The sequence below is a fragment of the Mirounga leonina genome, unplaced genomic scaffold (assembly GCF_011800145.1).
Source record: "Mirounga leonina isolate KUSES-001 unplaced genomic scaffold, KU_Mleo_1.0 Mir_154, whole genome shotgun sequence".
Taxonomy (NCBI): Eukaryota; Metazoa; Chordata; class Mammalia; order Carnivora; family Phocidae; genus Mirounga; species Mirounga leonina.
In genome coordinates, this window is record NW_023270389.1 from 4,913,730 (window position 1) to 4,931,130 (window position 17,401).

At 43.4% G+C, this 17,401-nt stretch overlaps 1 protein-coding gene and 1 non-coding gene across 3 annotated transcripts in view; both read right to left on the reverse strand.

Moving 5' to 3' along the window:
* SLAMF6 (SLAM family member 6) overlaps positions 1 to 9,374 on the reverse strand; it is a 33,429-nt gene extending 24,055 nt beyond the window's left edge. Inside the window, exon 1 of one of the 2 annotated variants that reach the window (XM_035009943.1) lies at positions 9,095 to 9,374. In XM_035009943.1, the coding sequence (XP_034865834.1) occupies positions 9,095 to 9,143 (49 nt within the window). In that variant the 5' untranslated portion in view covers positions 9,144 to 9,374. The remainder of the gene's footprint in view (positions 1 to 9,094) is intronic. The other variant, XM_035009944.1, reaches the window with a different exon arrangement.
* Positions 2,915 to 3,021, reverse strand: LOC118014657. The gene has a single exon (XR_004680348.1). It is a non-coding gene; the product is annotated as a U6 spliceosomal RNA (small nuclear RNA).
* Positions 9,375 to 17,401: the final 8,027 nt, after the last annotated feature.

Consider the following 17,401-nt stretch of genomic DNA (forward strand, 5'->3'; position numbering starts at 1 on the left):
CTGCCTTTCTCTCTCGCTCTGTCTCTCATGAATTAAAAAAAAAAAAAAAATCTTTAAAAAAAACAAAAAGTAGAAGGGGTGGTGCCTTGGATCCCCGACTCTGGAGTGGGAAAGTCACCTGCACCAGCAACTCGGCAGATGAGGTGCTACAAGCAACAGACGACAGCAAACACACCCGTGAGTCACTCTCTGACCTGAAACTTGTGTTCCAGGGACACGCAGTTAAGTAAAACCCCAGTGGATGGGACACTCAGATCTCAACTACCGTGATTTCAGTCCACACAGCGCTAGTCTGCTGTTCTGTCTCGCTGCCTTGACGAGATTAAGCCACTTTCCCTGTAACCGTTCAGTGAGAAATGCCACCGCTCATTGCTAATACATGGTTAAAATGGATAGTTTTCAAGTCCTCTTTGCCTTGCTCACCAGCTTCCAGAGGCCAGGTACCGTGTTCCAGCCCTTAAGATCTTAGTGTGAACACTATCCTGATATTAATTATTGTCATAGAGGTTCTAGGAATATCTCAAGGTACAGACACACCAGAGCACCCTTGGGAACTGAACTCCCTGGGGAATCTAAGTAAACTCATAGCAGAGGGAAATAAACTAAAAGGCTGTTGGACGTGTCACCAACACCCGCAGACTGAAATCGGATGGCTTATACACCACCCAATCCAGAGGGACCCTAATGTAAGTTTTTTTTTTTCACATCAAGAAATAACTTTATCCAATGGGAATTCAAATGGGAGATATATATATTTTTGAAGATTTTATTTATTTATTTGACTGACAGAGAGAGAGAGCACAAGCAGGGGGAGCGGCAGAAGGAGGGGGAGAAGCAGGTTCTCCACTGAGCAGGGAGCCTGACATGGGGCTCCACCCCAGGACCCTGAGAACATGACCTGAGCTGAAGGCAGATGTTTAACAGACTGAGCCATCTAGGCACCCCTACGTGGGAGATATATTTAACATCAATTCATATATTGGCAACTTATACACTTATTATCAAGTATGACATATTAAAGCACAATATAGTCTCTTGCACTCTCAACCCAACTTCTGGCCTCGCTTATGTGTCACTCCCCTGACTACCAACCGTACACCTAAAGAGACTAGGAAACATTTATTGAAGATGGTTTTCCAGGACGTTGATAAAATGAAAAAGGCAAAATATATCCAATAAAACATAGACAGCAACGGGGCCCAGAATTTACTCTGGAAAGGCTGCCTAAGGCATTACCAAAAAAATACCTATAAATCCCTGATCTGACTTTGTAATTTCATGATCCTAAAAATTTCAATTTAAAGCACAAGGTGACATGACCATGCTAACTGGTATATTATTTCCTCAGTAAAGTCATATGTGAGAAATACTATGTCTGTCCAGGACACTGTCACCCCAATATGTGTTTGTAATACAGTTGGTTATATAAGGTGAGAAAGTCAACTTGGTTATTTTTTAATGCATTTTAAGAACTAACGACACAATGGGAAAAGGACTATTTTTACATAAAACAATATTAAATCAGCATGTGCTGAGGTGAAATGGGGAGGCTGTAAGAATTTTACAAAATAATAATTTAGAAGTTGTAAATGCTTTTGTTCAAAACTGCAAAAAAGGCATCAGTTATCCTCATTTGCTGGAATCACAGTTCTTCCGAATAACAGCATCTACTGATGAACCTGATTAAGAATGAATAAAAAAATTAATTTAAAAATTGGAATGAAAATAAAATACAAATTGGGATGATTCTGACTGAAACCAGAATACAAAATTATGAAAACCAAATCAATCTGACAGTGGTGACGGAAGTACTGTTATTTGGCTAATGAGAACAGGAATGCTCCTGACCAGTGGTTTCCAAGAGCCCCGTGCAGATGATTCAGGTGCCATCAGGAGCTGGTTTAGGAGAGTTAGCCCAGTGAGTAGGACTCTGGACCCTGCTCTGGACCCAGAGAAGCTACTTCTATCTGTTTTACCATACATTGAGAATGTGTGAACATCTTTTTTTTTTTTAAGGCTTCATTGTGTTAAAAAAAAATCCTGAAAACCACAGTAAAATATATATATATATGATATAATGATATAATGATATATATATGATATAACTATATATCATATATATATATGCTGTTTCTAAGCACACAATTGAAAAAAAAGAGAATTGAAATCAGGACATCTGAGACCACAAAGGCTCCAAACTACTGAAAGAATAATCAGTTTTCTTTTCACTTAATTAATGTTAAAATGACTTGTCAACGGAGATATGTTGTGTAGGTACCTAACTAGTAACAGACTACTAGTTAAGTACCTTCAGGTCAATAGCTCATACGCAGAGGCGAGCTAGCTAAGTGGGAAAGTGGGGACGGCTCACATGAGCTGGGCAACCACAAGGGTAAGCAGGTCTCCTCTTAGCCTGACCTTGGCAACAAGCTGTTTCCGAGAAGCCAAAGTTCTTCATGGCTGAGCGCTCATGTCCTTTAGACATTTCAGAGAACAAGCGATATGAGCTGTGGTGTAAGTTTTCAATGAGACTGAAAGGCATATCAGTGAGGTCCGGCTACCTCCACTTAGGGCTGTATGACAAACACACAATTTTTAACATTAAGTTGTTAGAGATGACCGGCCAACATATAAATACGCATAGTACTTGGCACACAGATCCTTTAATAAAATGCTACTGAATCCTTTCTGAAGATGTCCTGTTTGCTAAGTGATACGTTCTAAAGGATAAAAATCAGAAAAAAAAAAAATTTCTGCTCTTAAAAAAAATGTTGGATGTGAAATCCACTCTATTCTAATGCAGCAGTGGCGAATCTTTTTTTAAGTTATAACAGGTTTTATGCTTAATACATACATTTTGGGCTTAGGAAATAACACATAATTACAATGCAAAATTTGATTTCGATTAATACATAAAGATAGGGAATGCTTCACGGATGTGCGTGTCATCCTTGCTCAGAGGCCATGATCATCTTCCCTGTATCATTCCGATTTTAGTGTATGTGATGCCGAAGCAAGAACTAATGTAAGTTTTTTTATGGGCTCCCGAATTCCTTTAAAAATTCTCATTCCAGGGGTGCCTGGGTGGTTCAGTCGGTTAAGTGTCCGACTCTTGGTTTCGGCTCAGGGTTGTAGGATTAAGCCCAGAGTCAGGCTCTGTGTTCAGTGGGGAGTCTGCTTGAGATTTTCTCTTCCTCTCCCTCTGCCCCTCCCATTCATGTTCTCTCTCTCTCTCAAATAAATAAATAAATAAATTTTAAGAATAAAGTAAAATAAAAATTCTCCTTCCATAGCTATACAGCTGGGTCATTCCCATAGAGAAATTCTGTGTGTAAATCTTACCCCTGTTGTTAATGATACTGGGAGGAGAGGGGTGCTATACCCAAATTGTACGTCAGCGCCCGGCCCTGCTGTGGGTGTACCCCTGAGACATCCACAGCCCCTCAACGTCACTGAGGATTGCTTTCCAAGTGAAGCTCATTGGTGTCCAGTGAAGGGATGCGACAACACTAGAGGGACGTGGGAAAGTCAGTGTAAGGCAAGGACAAGACTGACCAAACCTAAGGGGTGCTGGAGACATACCTATTTATATAAACAGGCCCCTGGAAAGGCAGCCATGGGTCCAATCAATTACACAGCCTTGTGGAGCGGACCTTTGTCTCCTGAAGGCAATGGCATCCCCGAGCTGGGGTCCCAAATTGCTTAACTGGTTTAACTCAGTGCAGACTCACTGAGCCTGCACACCCCAGGATATGTTTTTATTTGTGGATCATCCCACCATAGGCACCCAAGGGACTCATCTCCAGCTGGGATTTTTATCTCCCTGCTTCTTGCTGTTGCTCACGTGTCCATTGACGATGTCCAGCTCACTGGGCAATGTACTGTATGCTTCATGGGTCCTGTGAGGATGACCTTACATAATCCTACTCAATCTTCCCATCGGGGAAAGAGAGCCCTGGGACTGATTCTGGCCAGCTTTGGATTGGCCATCACATCAACCGCCCCTTGGGGAGGTTTTATATCATGAAGCCACCCTTCAGGAATTGGCACAATAGAAACATGGGCTAGAAATACAGGCAGTGCCCTCAAGAAATTAAAAATTGTCCTTGACTCCTTAGCTAATGTAGTGTGAGATAATAGACCAGCTCTGGACTACTTGTTAGCAGAAGGAGGGGGGAATCTGTGTAATAACTAATACTTCATGTTGTACCTGGGGTAATAATACCTCAGATGAAGTAGAAGTGGATATTAAAAAACTCTTTGATCAGGGGGCTTGACTGCGTACCTTCGACCAGAGGAGGATCTTCCGATTAAGTCTGGCCGACTATCAAACGGCACGACCCAGTATCACAAATCTCCTCTCTTTCCTGCGGCCACTAATAATCCCGCGACTCATTACTTTTTGGACCTGCATACTTACCTGTTTGGTACAGTTTGTGACCAAGCATACAGAGGCCATACAATTACAGATGGTGGTAACGCAAGGGTATGAACAGCTCAGAGCTGAGCCTGGTGACTCACATATCTCAGACTAGTTAGAAAGAGGTTCTGCACCTCTGCTGATTCCCACGATGATGCCCACATCCAGCAGGAAGTAACTACAGAAGATGATCCATTGTCCCATGCCCCCTCAAGAATGAGAAGCAGAATAAAACTCGAGAAGGGATTTTGTCACCAATGAGATGTCCTAGACTCAGGAAACTCCTTCTCCATAGGCAGAAGCTTCTGCCTATGAATTTTATCTTTTAGAAACTAACTAATGAATTGCTGGAACAGGAAAAGAAACCTTTTGAACACCAACTCCAGGAGAGTGATCATCATCATCATCATCAGAAAGTAAGTGCTGGTAAGAATTAATAAGATAAATAATTATTAAGAAAATAAGTGCTGGAGCAATGTCCACAATAGCCAAACTGTGGAAAGAGCCAAGATGTCCATCGATAGATGAATGGATAAAGAAGAGGTGGTATATATATACAATGGAATATTATGCAGCCATCAAAAGGAATGAGATCTTGCCATTTGCAACGACGTGGATGGAACTGGAGGGTATTATGTTGAGCGAAATAAGTCAAACAGAGAAAGACATGTATCATATGACCTCACTGATATGAGGAATTCTTAATCGCAGGAAAAAAACTGAGGGTTGCTGGAGTGGGGGGTGGGGTGGGAGGGATGGAGTGACTGGGTGATAGACACTGGGGAGGGTATGTGCTCTGGTAAGCGCTGTGAATTGTGCAAGACTGTTGAATCTCAGATCTGTACCTCTGAAACAAATAATGCAATATATGTTAAGGAAAAAAAAGAAGAAGAAGAAGGTAGCAGGAGGGGAAGAATGAAGGGGGGGAATCGGAGGGGTAGACGAACCATGAGAGACGATGGACTCTGAAAAACAAACAGGGTTCTAGAGGGGAGGGGGGTGGGAGGATGGGTTAGCCTGCTGATGGGTATTGAGGAGGGCACGTTCTGCATGGAGCACTGGGTGTTATGCACAAACAATGAATCATGGAACACTACATCTAAAACTAATGATGTAATGTATGGGGATTAACATAAGAATAAAAAAATAAAAATAAATTAAAAAATAAAAAAAAAGAAAAGAAGTGCTGGAGAAATTAAAACCTTCATACATTGCTGGTCAGAATGTAAACTGGATCAGCCACTGTAGAAAACTATTTGTGACTCCTCAGAAGATTAATCCTAGAATTATCATATGATCCAGAATTGGATCAGAATTGAAAACAGGTACTCAAGCAAATACTTACATGCAAATCTTCATCACAGCACCATTTACAAGAGCCAAAAGGTGGAAACAAGCCAAGTGTTCATCTATATAGATGAGTGGATAAATAAAATGTGGTACACACACACACACGGAGTATTATTGAACAATAAGAAGAAATAAAGTGCTGATACATGATACCATATGATGGAACCTCAAAAACATTATGCTAAGTGAAAGAAGTCAGACACAAAGGTCACACATCATACCATTTCACTGGTATGAAATGTCCAGAATAGGTAAACCCACAGAGACAAAAAGCTAGTTGGTATTTGCAAGGGGTGAGCGGGGCTTGGGGGGAGGGGCAAATGGGAAATTACTGCTTAATGGACATAGAGTCTTGTTTTGGGGTGATAAAATGTTTTGGAATGATAAAAGTGGTGGTTGCACAACACTGTGAATGTACTAAATGCTACTGAATTACATACTTTACAATTATTATTTTATGTTTTGTGAATTTTACCTTAATGGAAGAAAGAAAGAAAATCTGCCTGTAGGTGGAGACCCAGCTGAGGCTAGATGGGCATTGGGAGGCTGGAAGCTGAGGGGCACGGGAGGCTGGAGGTCACATGGGACAGACCACGACTCTGAGAAGTGGAAAAGTACAGTTGTCCTTGAGGATAATGTCAAAATGCAAAACAACTCCTTGCCCGTGGTGAGCAACAATAAAGAGGAACAATAAACATTGGAAGGTGTGGATGGTGGGTAAGAGAAGTAGCTAACACTGCCCCCGAGGAAGGGAGCCGTTGGATACAATCTCTTAGCAGAAAAGTTTTGACTCAGGACCTCAGAATCATATGGCTAACTCACATGGATTGGCTCGGCCTATGCTTGCAGGCACTTCTCTCCTCAACATTAGAATACCCGTATCTGCTTCTGGCAAATATACGCAGAGTTAGTCCCTATTTCTCCCTCCCTTCAACCCCAATATGACTAGAATCCCGTGAAATCTAGATCCTTGCTGCTCAGTGTGTGGTCCACGGAGCAACACTGGGGTTACCAGGGAGCTTATTATGAATGCAGAATATTTGTCCGCATTCAGAAGCAGTATTATAAGACTCCCTAGTAATTTGTATGCATGTCAATGCTTGATAAGTTTCCATCTAGGAAGAATAAAACGGAGAAACTAATGAAATTTATTTTCTCCAGGGCATGATGATGCCCGATTCGGGTTATACCTACGGGAATTATTTCTCAATATGGTTTATCTTTTCAGCTAACTTTTTTTAAAAAATAGCAAGTTACAGTGTCTGACCCACTGGAAAGAAGTTTGGATGGCATGAGTCATCTTCCTTCATGCTTGTTTTCAAAATTGACTTGATTTGTGCCAGATCCTTGCCTCAGCAGATTCCTTTCCCTCCCTTAAACTTCTGACCCCAAGCAAAGCAGATCCCCTTGTTTTTCTGTTTCATGGTACCCTGCTGATTTTCTTCCTGGTGTCACATTTTGTAATTATATATACATTCAATTATATGAATGTAGCTATGTGTAAACTAAGTAGCATAGCCAGGTGATTATGAGCACGGACTCTGGAGCCAGGCTCCCTGATGTCCAACCTTGGCAATCATTGCTCCTCTCCTGGGCTTCAGAACACCTGCAAATGCATTCCCATGTGTTTCTTTTTACGGTCCCACCCCAACCCATAATTGTGTGACACGAAGCACGTTACTTAAGTGTCATGTGCCTTCTTTCCTCCTCCCTGAAGTGGGAATAAGGACAGTGTCTATTTCATAGGGTATTTACGAGAGGGATCGATGGAAATGGGGAGGAACAGGGGAATTTTAACCTGAGCACATTCAGAATATTTCATTTTAGGGTGGGTTCGGTTTTGTCAGAGGTAAAAGTGAGGCAAAGATGCAGGGCTTTGCCACCAAGCCAGGGAGTGGCTCTCGAATATATGAACAAATTCTCCCTCTTTCTGCACCTTACCCATATTGCCCAGGGTTCTGTCCTCCTTGCACTTTCTCCTTAGCTTTGTTTATTAGTTCCGTGCCATGACTCCCAAGCCTCCAGCCCCTAGACCTCAATTCCCAGCTGCTCTCTGGAAATCTTCTCATGGATATCACACTGATGTCTTAAAATCAGTAGGTCCCAAACTGAACTCACCTTCTCCATGGCTGCTCCCTCCTCCCCTCCCCTTTTTCACCCAATTTCACCACCTTTGGCTACTCTGTCTGAAATTTCCCTGCCCCTTCCACCGTACTTCATACCCTCCTTCCCTGCTTGCCTTAGTTATCATCGATTTCTGTGCAATATGCCATTTCACTTATTCATCTTGTTTCCCCTGCTCAAATGAACTCGGTAAGGATGGGGGTTTTTGCCTGCTTTGATCACATCACAATACTCCCCAGAAAGTAGAAAACCAACCAGCCTTTCCCCTCACTCCTGCTGCCAGTCAATCTAGTTAATTCTACATCTGTGGTGACTCTCTCACTTCTGTCTTTTCTCTTGTGCTAGGGCTGTGCTTGGTCTCAGAAATGTTGCAACTGTTACAAGAGCTTTCCACCTGCTAGCTAATGAAATTTGGGCAAGTTCTTTAAATCATCTTGGCTCCTCATTTTAAAATGGGGTCAATATAGTACAAACTCCCAGGCCAGTCCTGAGGCTTACGTATATAATGCATGTGCAGCACTTCGCCCAGGGCCCAGAACAGAATACCTTCATGTTTTCCATGTATAATGGACAGGGGGAACCGTTCCTTTCTCTGTGGCACCTAAAGTCCTGTTGGACTGCCCAGACCCTGGTTTGCATGAGAGGATGGGAGATGTCTCTTTTTACAGTAAGCAAAAACTAAGAGGACTATTCTAGTGTCGTCTCTGTGCCCAGAAATTGTGGGTACGCTGAGCCATAGATCTTCAATCTTTTCAATAAGGATAGTGAGGTTCAGGCAGAATCAGTAACCTACCTGAGGTTCCAGAGCAAGATAGTAGCTAATTTGGGAAGAGAACTCACTCTCCTAATCTCAGGACTCTTCATACCACAGCATGCTGGTTGTAAAGCCCAAGTAGTCTGGTCTTAGAAGAAGTTCACCTCCCATGCCCCGCAGAGACTTCCCTCAAAGGCAGACACAGGTGAAACCGTGTCTTAAATACATAAACATCTTAAAATTTTTTAAGTGTGAAGGAGCGAGGGCACCTCATGTGCTAAATTGAGAGGAGGTGGCAGTTTCTCAGGCACAACCGAGAGTGTCCCCCCCCCCCCCCGTCCGATGGCAGAGACAGACAGACAATATGCGCAAGTGACTTAGATCGAGCAAGCAGCACAAAACCAGGGCGTCAGTGAGTGGCTACCTGAATCTGCTGCAGCATTTACCTGGGCTGAAGGAGAAGACAAGCGTGAGGGGCAGAAGCAACCAGAGCATGCTGTCAGCGGCAGAGGCTGGTGCTGGTGGCCTCCCGGTGCCTGGCGTCTGCTCTTCTCTGCTCTGTCATAGATGAGGTTGGTTCTCACAGAGACTTCCCCTTCCTCTCAGAGGTGTGGTAAGCCCTCTGACCACATGCTGCAGGCCTGATTTTATTACTACTCCCTTTACTTTTTTTTCTGAGCGAAGCACAAAGAACTTAAGTGTGCACTGTGAATTGGCATTTTCGTTTTCCATCTAGATTCTTTTCTCATTTTTTGGTTTTTTTTTTTTGTGTGGTGAAATGGCCTAAATGACATGTCGTGGTGTTGTAAGCTGAAAGTTACTGTTTTAGGGGCGCCTGGGCGGCTCAGATGGTTAAGCGTCTGTCTTTGGCTCTCAGGTCGTGATCTCCAGGTCCTAGGATCGAGCCCCACGTCGGGAGTCTGCCTGTCTCCCCACTCCCTGCCATGCTCGTTCTCTCTCTCTCAAATGAATAAATAAAATATATATTTTTTAAAATTACTGTTTTAACTGTTCAATTCAGTGAACCAACATTACAGGCATACCTTGTTTTATTGCGCTGCACTTTATTGAGCATTGCAGACATTGTGCTTTTTACAAACCGAAGTTGTGGGGGAACCCTGGGTCGAGCAAGTCTCTTGGCACCATTTTTCCAACACTTACTTGCTTTGTGCCACATCTGGGCAATGCTCACAATATTTCAAAGTTTTTCATTATTATTATATTTTTACGGTGATCTGTGATCACTGATCTTTGATGTTACTATTTTTTTTAAAGATTTTTATGTATTTACTTGTGAGAGAGAAAGAGAGCATGAGAGAGGGGAGAGGCAGAGGGAGAACCAGAATCCGGCCGGGAGCCCGATGCGAGGCTCGATCCCAGAACCCTGGGATCATGACCTGAGCTGAAGGTGGACGCTTAACCTCCTGAGCCACCCAGGCGCCCCTGATGTTACTACTGTAATTGTCTGGGGGCTCTGTGAGCCACTCCCGTATAAGATGGTGAACTTAATCGATAGATATGTGTGTGCTGATTTTCCCACCGACGGCCATTCCTCCGTCTCTCTCCCTCTCCTCGGGCCTCCCTATTCCCTGCGACACAACAGTATTGAAATTAGGCCAGTTAATAATCCTACGACGAACGGCCCCTAAGTGTTCAGGTAAAAGGAAGAATCACACATCCATTGCTTTAAATCGAAACCTGGCAGGGATTAAGCGTAGTGAGGAAAGCATGTCCAAAGCTGAGACAGACTGAAAGCCTAGGCCTCTTGCACCAGTGAGCCAAGTTGTGAATGCAAAGGAAAACTTGTTGGAGGAAATTAAAAGTGCTATTCCAGTGAACGCACAGGACGATGAGAAAGCTAACTGGTCTGTTGCTGATGTGGAGAAAGTCTGCGTGGTCTGGACCTTCTTTACCTGCCTTTTTTTTTTTTTTTTAAGATTTTATTTATTTATTTGAGAGAGAGGATGAGAGGAGAGAGAGCACATGAGATGTGGGAGGGCCAGAGGGAGAAGCAGACTCCCTGCCGAGCAGGGAGCCCGATGCGGGACTCGATCCCGGGACTCCAGGATCATGACCTGAGCCGAAGGCAGTCGCTTAACCAACTGAGCCACCCAGGCGCCCTCTTTACCTGCCTTTTATCTTCTGTTCAAAACCATGCTCACCTTGAAACTAGGGATCGTTTGGTTGTATCTGCAAGTCTGTCACGGTACATAGTACAATTTCACATACAAGATATCATCTCCTTGGAAAACTTTCCCAAACCTCCTGAAAACCGGGTGAAGTGATTTGCTCTTCTTATTCAAATCATAGCATTTCTCACATGGTTCAGAATGTTTCCTTGGCCTCTCTTCTTTATTTCTTTATAATTTAATTGAGGACACGAAATGGGTTGATTACCATTCTTTTTTTTTTTTTTTTTTTTTAGATTTTATTTATTTTTTTGACAGAGAGAGATATAGCGAGAGCAGGAACACAAACAGGGGGAGCGGGACAGGGAGAAGCAGGCTTCCGGCAGAGCAGGGAGCCCGATGTGGGACTCGATCCCAGGACCCTGGGATCATGACCTGAGCCCAGGGCAGACGCTTAACGACTGAGCCACCCAGGCGCCCAAGATATTATTTATTTATTTGACACAGAGAGACACAGCGAGAGAGGGAACACAAGCAGGAGGAGCGGGAGAGGGAGAAGCAGGCTTCCCGCAGAGCAGGAAGCCCGATGCGGGGCTTGATCCCAGGACCCCGGGATCATGACCTGAGCCGAAGGCAGACACTTAACGACTGAGCCACCCAGGCGCCCCTCTTCTTTATTTCTTTATAATTTAATTGAGGACACGAAATGGGTTGATTACCATTCTTACCCACAGCCTAACACAGTACCTAGGACTATAACAGACACTCAGTAAATATGAAGTTAATGAGTAAATGCAATGCAATGTATTCCTATGTAAGGGCTACAACAATATGTTCTTTTTTCTTTTTTTTTAATTGAAGCGTTGTTGACTATATTGACTATAATTGACTATAAAACCAGTATTATTAAGGGCGCCGGGGTGGCTCAGTCGGTTAAGCGCCCAACTCTTGATTTCAGCTCAGGTCATGATCTCAGGGTTGTGAGATTCAGCCCCGCATCCGGCCGGCTCCTTGCTCAGCGTGGAGTCTACTTGAGATTCTTTCCCTCTGCCCCTCTCCCCGTGCTCTCTCTCTCAAATGCATAAATAATCTTAAAAAAATAAAATAAAACTGGTATTATTAGTGTCAGGTGTACGACATAGTGATTCCACATTTATAGGCATTATGAGATGCTCACCACTGTAAGTATAGTTACTGCCTGTCGTCGCACAAGGTTAGCACAATTTATTGGCTATGTTTCTTCTTTTTAAAGATTTATTTATTTATTTGAGAGAGAGAGCGAGCACGCAAGCAGGGGAGGAGCAGAGGGAGAGGGAGGAGAGAAGCAGACTTCCCACTGAGTGCAGAGCCTAAAGCAGGGCTCAATCCCACGACCCTGAGATCATGACCTGAGCTGAGATCAAGAGTTGGACGCTCAACCGACTGAGCCACCCAGGGGCCCCTACTGACTATATTTCTTATGCTGTACTTTTCATCCCCGTGACTTAGAACTGGAGGTTCGTATGTCTTGATCCCATTCACCTATTTCACTCATGTCCCTACCCCCTTCCCTCTGGCAACCACCAGTTTGTTCTCTGTATTTATCAGCCTGTTTTTATTTGTTTGTTTTGTTTTTTAGATTACATGTATAAGTGAAATCATATGGTATTTATCCCTCCCTGTCTGACTTATTTCACTGAGCCTAATACCCTTTTGGTCCATCCATGTTCTTGCAAATGGCAAGATTTCATTCATTTTTATGACTGAGTAATATCTAATTATATATGTCACATTTTTTATCCATTCATCTATCAGTGGATGTTCACTTCTATATCTTGGTTATTGTAAATAATTCTGCAATAAATGTAGAAGTGCATATATCTTTTTAAACTAGTGTTTTTGTTTCCTTTGGATAAATATCCAGAAATGGAATAGCTGGACCATATGGTATTTCTATTCTTAATTTTTTTGAGGAACCTCCAAACTGTTTTCCATGGTGGCTACACCAGTCTACATTCCCACCAACAGTCATGAGGGTTCCCTTTCTTCCACATCCTCAATAATACTTGTTATTTCTTGTCTTCTGTTACTAGTCACTCTGACTGGTGTGAGGCAACATCTCATTGTGGTTTTGATTTGTTTTTCCCTGCTGATTAGTGATGTTGAGCATCTTTTCACGTATCCAGTGGCTATCTGTATGTCTTTAGAAAAATGTCTACTCGGGGTGTTGGGCTGGGCATGTGTGAAATAGGTGAAGGGGTTTAAGTACACTTACCATGATGAGCATTGAGTAATGTGCGGAATTGTTGAGTCGCTGTACTGGACATCTGAAACTAATATAACACGGTATGTTAACTATACAGGAATTAAAATAAAAACATTTTTGAAAGTAACAAAATATCGTGAATTAATAGAGCATCCCTTTATGTTCCCCCATTCCCAGAGGCAACCACAGTCTTGAATTTGGTTGTTCTCCACATGTTATTTAAATTGTTTACACATTGTGTGTGTTTGTGTGTGTGTATAAGAGGCAACAATAAAATGCCTCAGTTGGAGAAAGGATAAAGAAGAAAAAGAAAAAAAAGAAAAATGTCTATTAATGGGGCGCCTGGGTGGCTCAGTTGGTTAAGCATCTGCCTTTGGCTCAGGTCATGATCCCAGGATCCTGGAATTGAGCCCCTCATGGGGTTCCCTGATCCATGGGGAGCCTGCTTCTCCCTCTCTCTCTGCCTGCCGCTCACCCTGCTTGTGCTCTCTCTCTCTGTCAGATAAATAAATAAAATCTTTAAAAAAATGTCTATTCAGGAGCAGGATAGCCATAAAGTGTGCAGAGCATGGATGCTCTCGTGTGTAGGTGCGTGTCTGTTTCTCTAGCAAGGGTGAGACCACAGCCTCGTCCTTCGCTCACCATTGGACTGTGACCACTGTAAAACTCTCAGGGCTCCACGTGCCACCCAGGGAGGTGGCATTAAGACATGCTTCTACTCAGAGGAGCCACGAAAGGGAACCTTCCCGGAAAGTGGAAGCGCACGGTCATTGGAAGTATAAATGTGGCGACTCCAGTGTGGTCCAAGTGTGTGTATCCTGTGACCCAGCGAGTCCACGCCCTAGGGAAACCTTGTGTGTGTGTACCCAGAGCCACGCACAGCGACCTGCGTTAACAGCACGGAAAATGTGGCACATCCACACCTGTGTGCCTCTGAAACAAGACTGGGCAGCAAACAACACAGAAAAAGACAAGAGTAGGATTCCATTCACATACAATTCCAGTGCAGGCAAAACCAAACAACAGTGTTTAAGGATGAGTCCATTCTGTGGTCAAGCTATAAAGAAATCAAGGGCATGACTAACGAATCGGGACAGCAATTCCCCGTGGATGGGGAGGGCACAGGGATAAGACCGGGGGCTCAGGGGAACAAGTATTGTGTTCCCTTCCCCACGTTATATACTTATGTGTGCTCCACTTAAAATTTTAATTTTAAAGAGGAAAACAGTTCATTCAACCCCATCTTCATCCTGCCAGGCCTTGGTGGAGGTGGAGTCTATTCCAGGCCCAGGCAAAGGCGCTGTTTGGGCAACTTCATTCATTCTGGCTGGAGAACAAAGCAAGGAGGAAAACAACCAGAGACGGGGGGCCAGGGGGGAAGCTACGGGCAACCTGGCCTTGAGCCTATGGGCAAGGAGAAGCCGTGGACAGGTTTCAAGCAGGAAGTGAGTGACAGAATCAGGTTTGTCCTAAAAGGACACAGAAGATGATGTAGCCCCGGCACCTGGCATGTTGTAGGTACTCGAATGTTTCCTTCAACTCTGACTCTCTCCCTCAGACTGGAGAAAGAGGGATTTCAGTGGGGGAGAGGGTGGGCATTCCCACATGCAGGGAGCTTAGGAGGCAAATGCGAAAGGATTTCCCCCTTGAAGACCTCTTTCTTTTGGGGGGTACGCGGGTTCTTTTTCCCTGCACACAACCCCCTGCACCTTAGTATATTCCCAGAGCTGCACAGTCTAGCTGTAGAACATTCTCATCACCCTACAAAGACCCTCAAGCTGAACGCCTCGTTGCCTGGGGGCTGGGGAGACCATCCACACAGAGCTGAGAGGCAGAACATTCCCAAGGTTGCGGGGCACCAGCCTCCCATCTCCCAGTGCTTTAGTCTATTAGAATGAACAAATATGACACTGTAATTTTCAGATTACATATGTAAAATGTTAATTCACTTCGAGTTCCTCTTTACTTGCTCCTTAAGAATGTCTGTCTTGACTGCTGAATCTCAGATCTGTACCTCTGAAACAAATAATGCAATATATGTTAAGAAAAAAAAAAAGAAGAAGGTAGCAGGAGGGGAAGAATGAAGGGGGGGAAATCGGAGGGGTAGATGAACCATGAGAGACGATGGACTCTGAAAAACAAACTGAGGGTTCTAGAGGGGAGGGGGGTGGGAGGATGGGTTAGCCTGGTGATGGGTATTGAGGAGGGCACGTTCTGCATGGAGCACTGGGTGTTATGCACAAACAATGAATCATGGAACACTACATCTAAAAGTAATGATGTAATGCATGGGGATTAACATAACAATAATTTTGTTTTTTAAGATTTTTATTTATTTATTTATTTGAGAGAGAGAGAATGAGAGACAGAGAGCATGAGAGGGAGGAGGGTCAGAGGGAGAAGCAGACTCCCTGCTGAGCAGGGAGCCCGACGCGGGGCTTGATCCCGGGACTCCAGGATCATGACCTGAGCTGAAAGCAGCTGCTTAACCAACTGAGCCACCCAGGTGCCCCAATAAAAAATTTTTTTAAAAAAAGAATGTCTGTCTTGAAAGCTAAACTATGCACTCAAAAGCTGTTTATATTTTATCAGTATTTCTAGATGCTCTGTAGTGGGAAAATTTGGGGGATTGTCTAGCCTGCCATGTGGTCTTAAATACAGGTCCTCCCACCCCCATTAGAATGAAACCATCTCAAACCAGTCACGTCTAGATTATCTTGAGCAGGCATTACACCTTTGTCCCACACTGAGATCAATAAATGAGTCCAAAGGGGAGTGTCTATAAATGACTGTGTAGCAACTATAAATAAGGTTCTTGGCCACAGGACGTTCAGTGCTGCAGACACGCACATGCTTCACTACGGTGGGCACCCTTGCCTAGGACCCTCTAAATGCTTAAAATCAAAGCAAGATCCAGGCCAAAAACCTGTAAATCAAATTCTCAGGAGTATAAACAGCAGATCCTGGAAAATGAGGACTGGGCCACACAGACAACGTACCTCCAGGAAAAGCAGACTCCAGGTGCTGAATCCTACATCCTACTCCCTCACCTTAACTTCTGATGTCTGCTTGTAAGACCAGTGTTTGAATGATCTTACTGGCTTTGACAAACTTACTCTAACTCAAATTCTTGTATCATCTGATTACAAGCAGACTGAGCATCACTGGCAAAACACACATGCCTACATGAATAAGCAATCTAGGTTTTCACTGAAATTGTTTCCCAGATTGACCGACCGCTCGTCCATGTCGCCCACAGGTGATCGAGGATTTAGTGGTTTTTTTAATTTTACAGTTTTAAAGCAGGGTCTAAAACCGTACTCACCGCTTGTTTTGCCTCAAGAATAGTCCTTGTCTTCCTGATGAGAGATGTGTCAAATGATTGGACAGTCACTTACTCCACCACTGCATTTCCACCATAAGGGTTGTACATGTCATCTGGGAACTGAAGACTTACTGGCATTACTATGAATTGCGAACATGCACTTACTCAAATAATGTTAAAGCTGTGCACCTAAGAGAACATACACTCGCCTACTGGCTAATGAAATGCGCTGTCTTAAAGGTTTGATTATGTCAAAATATTCAGAAAAGTGTTCATCTTCAACATATATTCAAATGTTTAAAATAAAATTAAGAGACAAGTTGTTGGCACGTAAAATGGGGGAAGGGAAGTAGGAAAGGGAAATGAAAATTTTCCTAAGTGGTCTCTGGTTAATCACGAACACCTATAAAGTTTAACTCACGGAAGAGCTGCAGGTGAGCAACTCCAAGGGCAGAGAGGAACACGCACTTATCACGTGTCTCTTCAATGTCTGGTTCTGTGCTCAGTGTTCTCCTCCCATGATTTCATAGGGTTGATGGGGACAGTTTCGGTTAGGAAAGAAGACAGTTCTGGCAATGGATGGTGGTGACAGTTGCACAACAATGTAAATGTACTTAATGCTACAGAACTGTACGCTTAAAAATGGTTAAAATGGTAAATTTTACTTTATATATTCTCTGCTCGTTTTTTAAATTGGATTGATTGGGTTTTTTTTTTTTGTATCAAGTTGTATGAGCTCTTTATTTTAATATAAAGTATTTTTAAATGAATGTGTGTACTTTTTTTTAGACATACTCCCATTGCATATTCAATAGATTACAATTTGGTATAAACATAACTTTTTAGGGGCACCTGGGTGGCTCAGTTGGTTAAGCGACTGCCTTGGGCTCAGGTCATGATCCTGGAGTCCTGGGATCGAGTCCCGCATTGGGCTCCCTGCTCGGCAGGGAGTCTTCTTCTCCCTCTGACCCTCCTCCCTCTCCTGCTCTCTGTCTCTCATTCTCTCTCTCATATAAATAAATAAAAAATCTTAAAAAAACAAAAAAACAAAAAA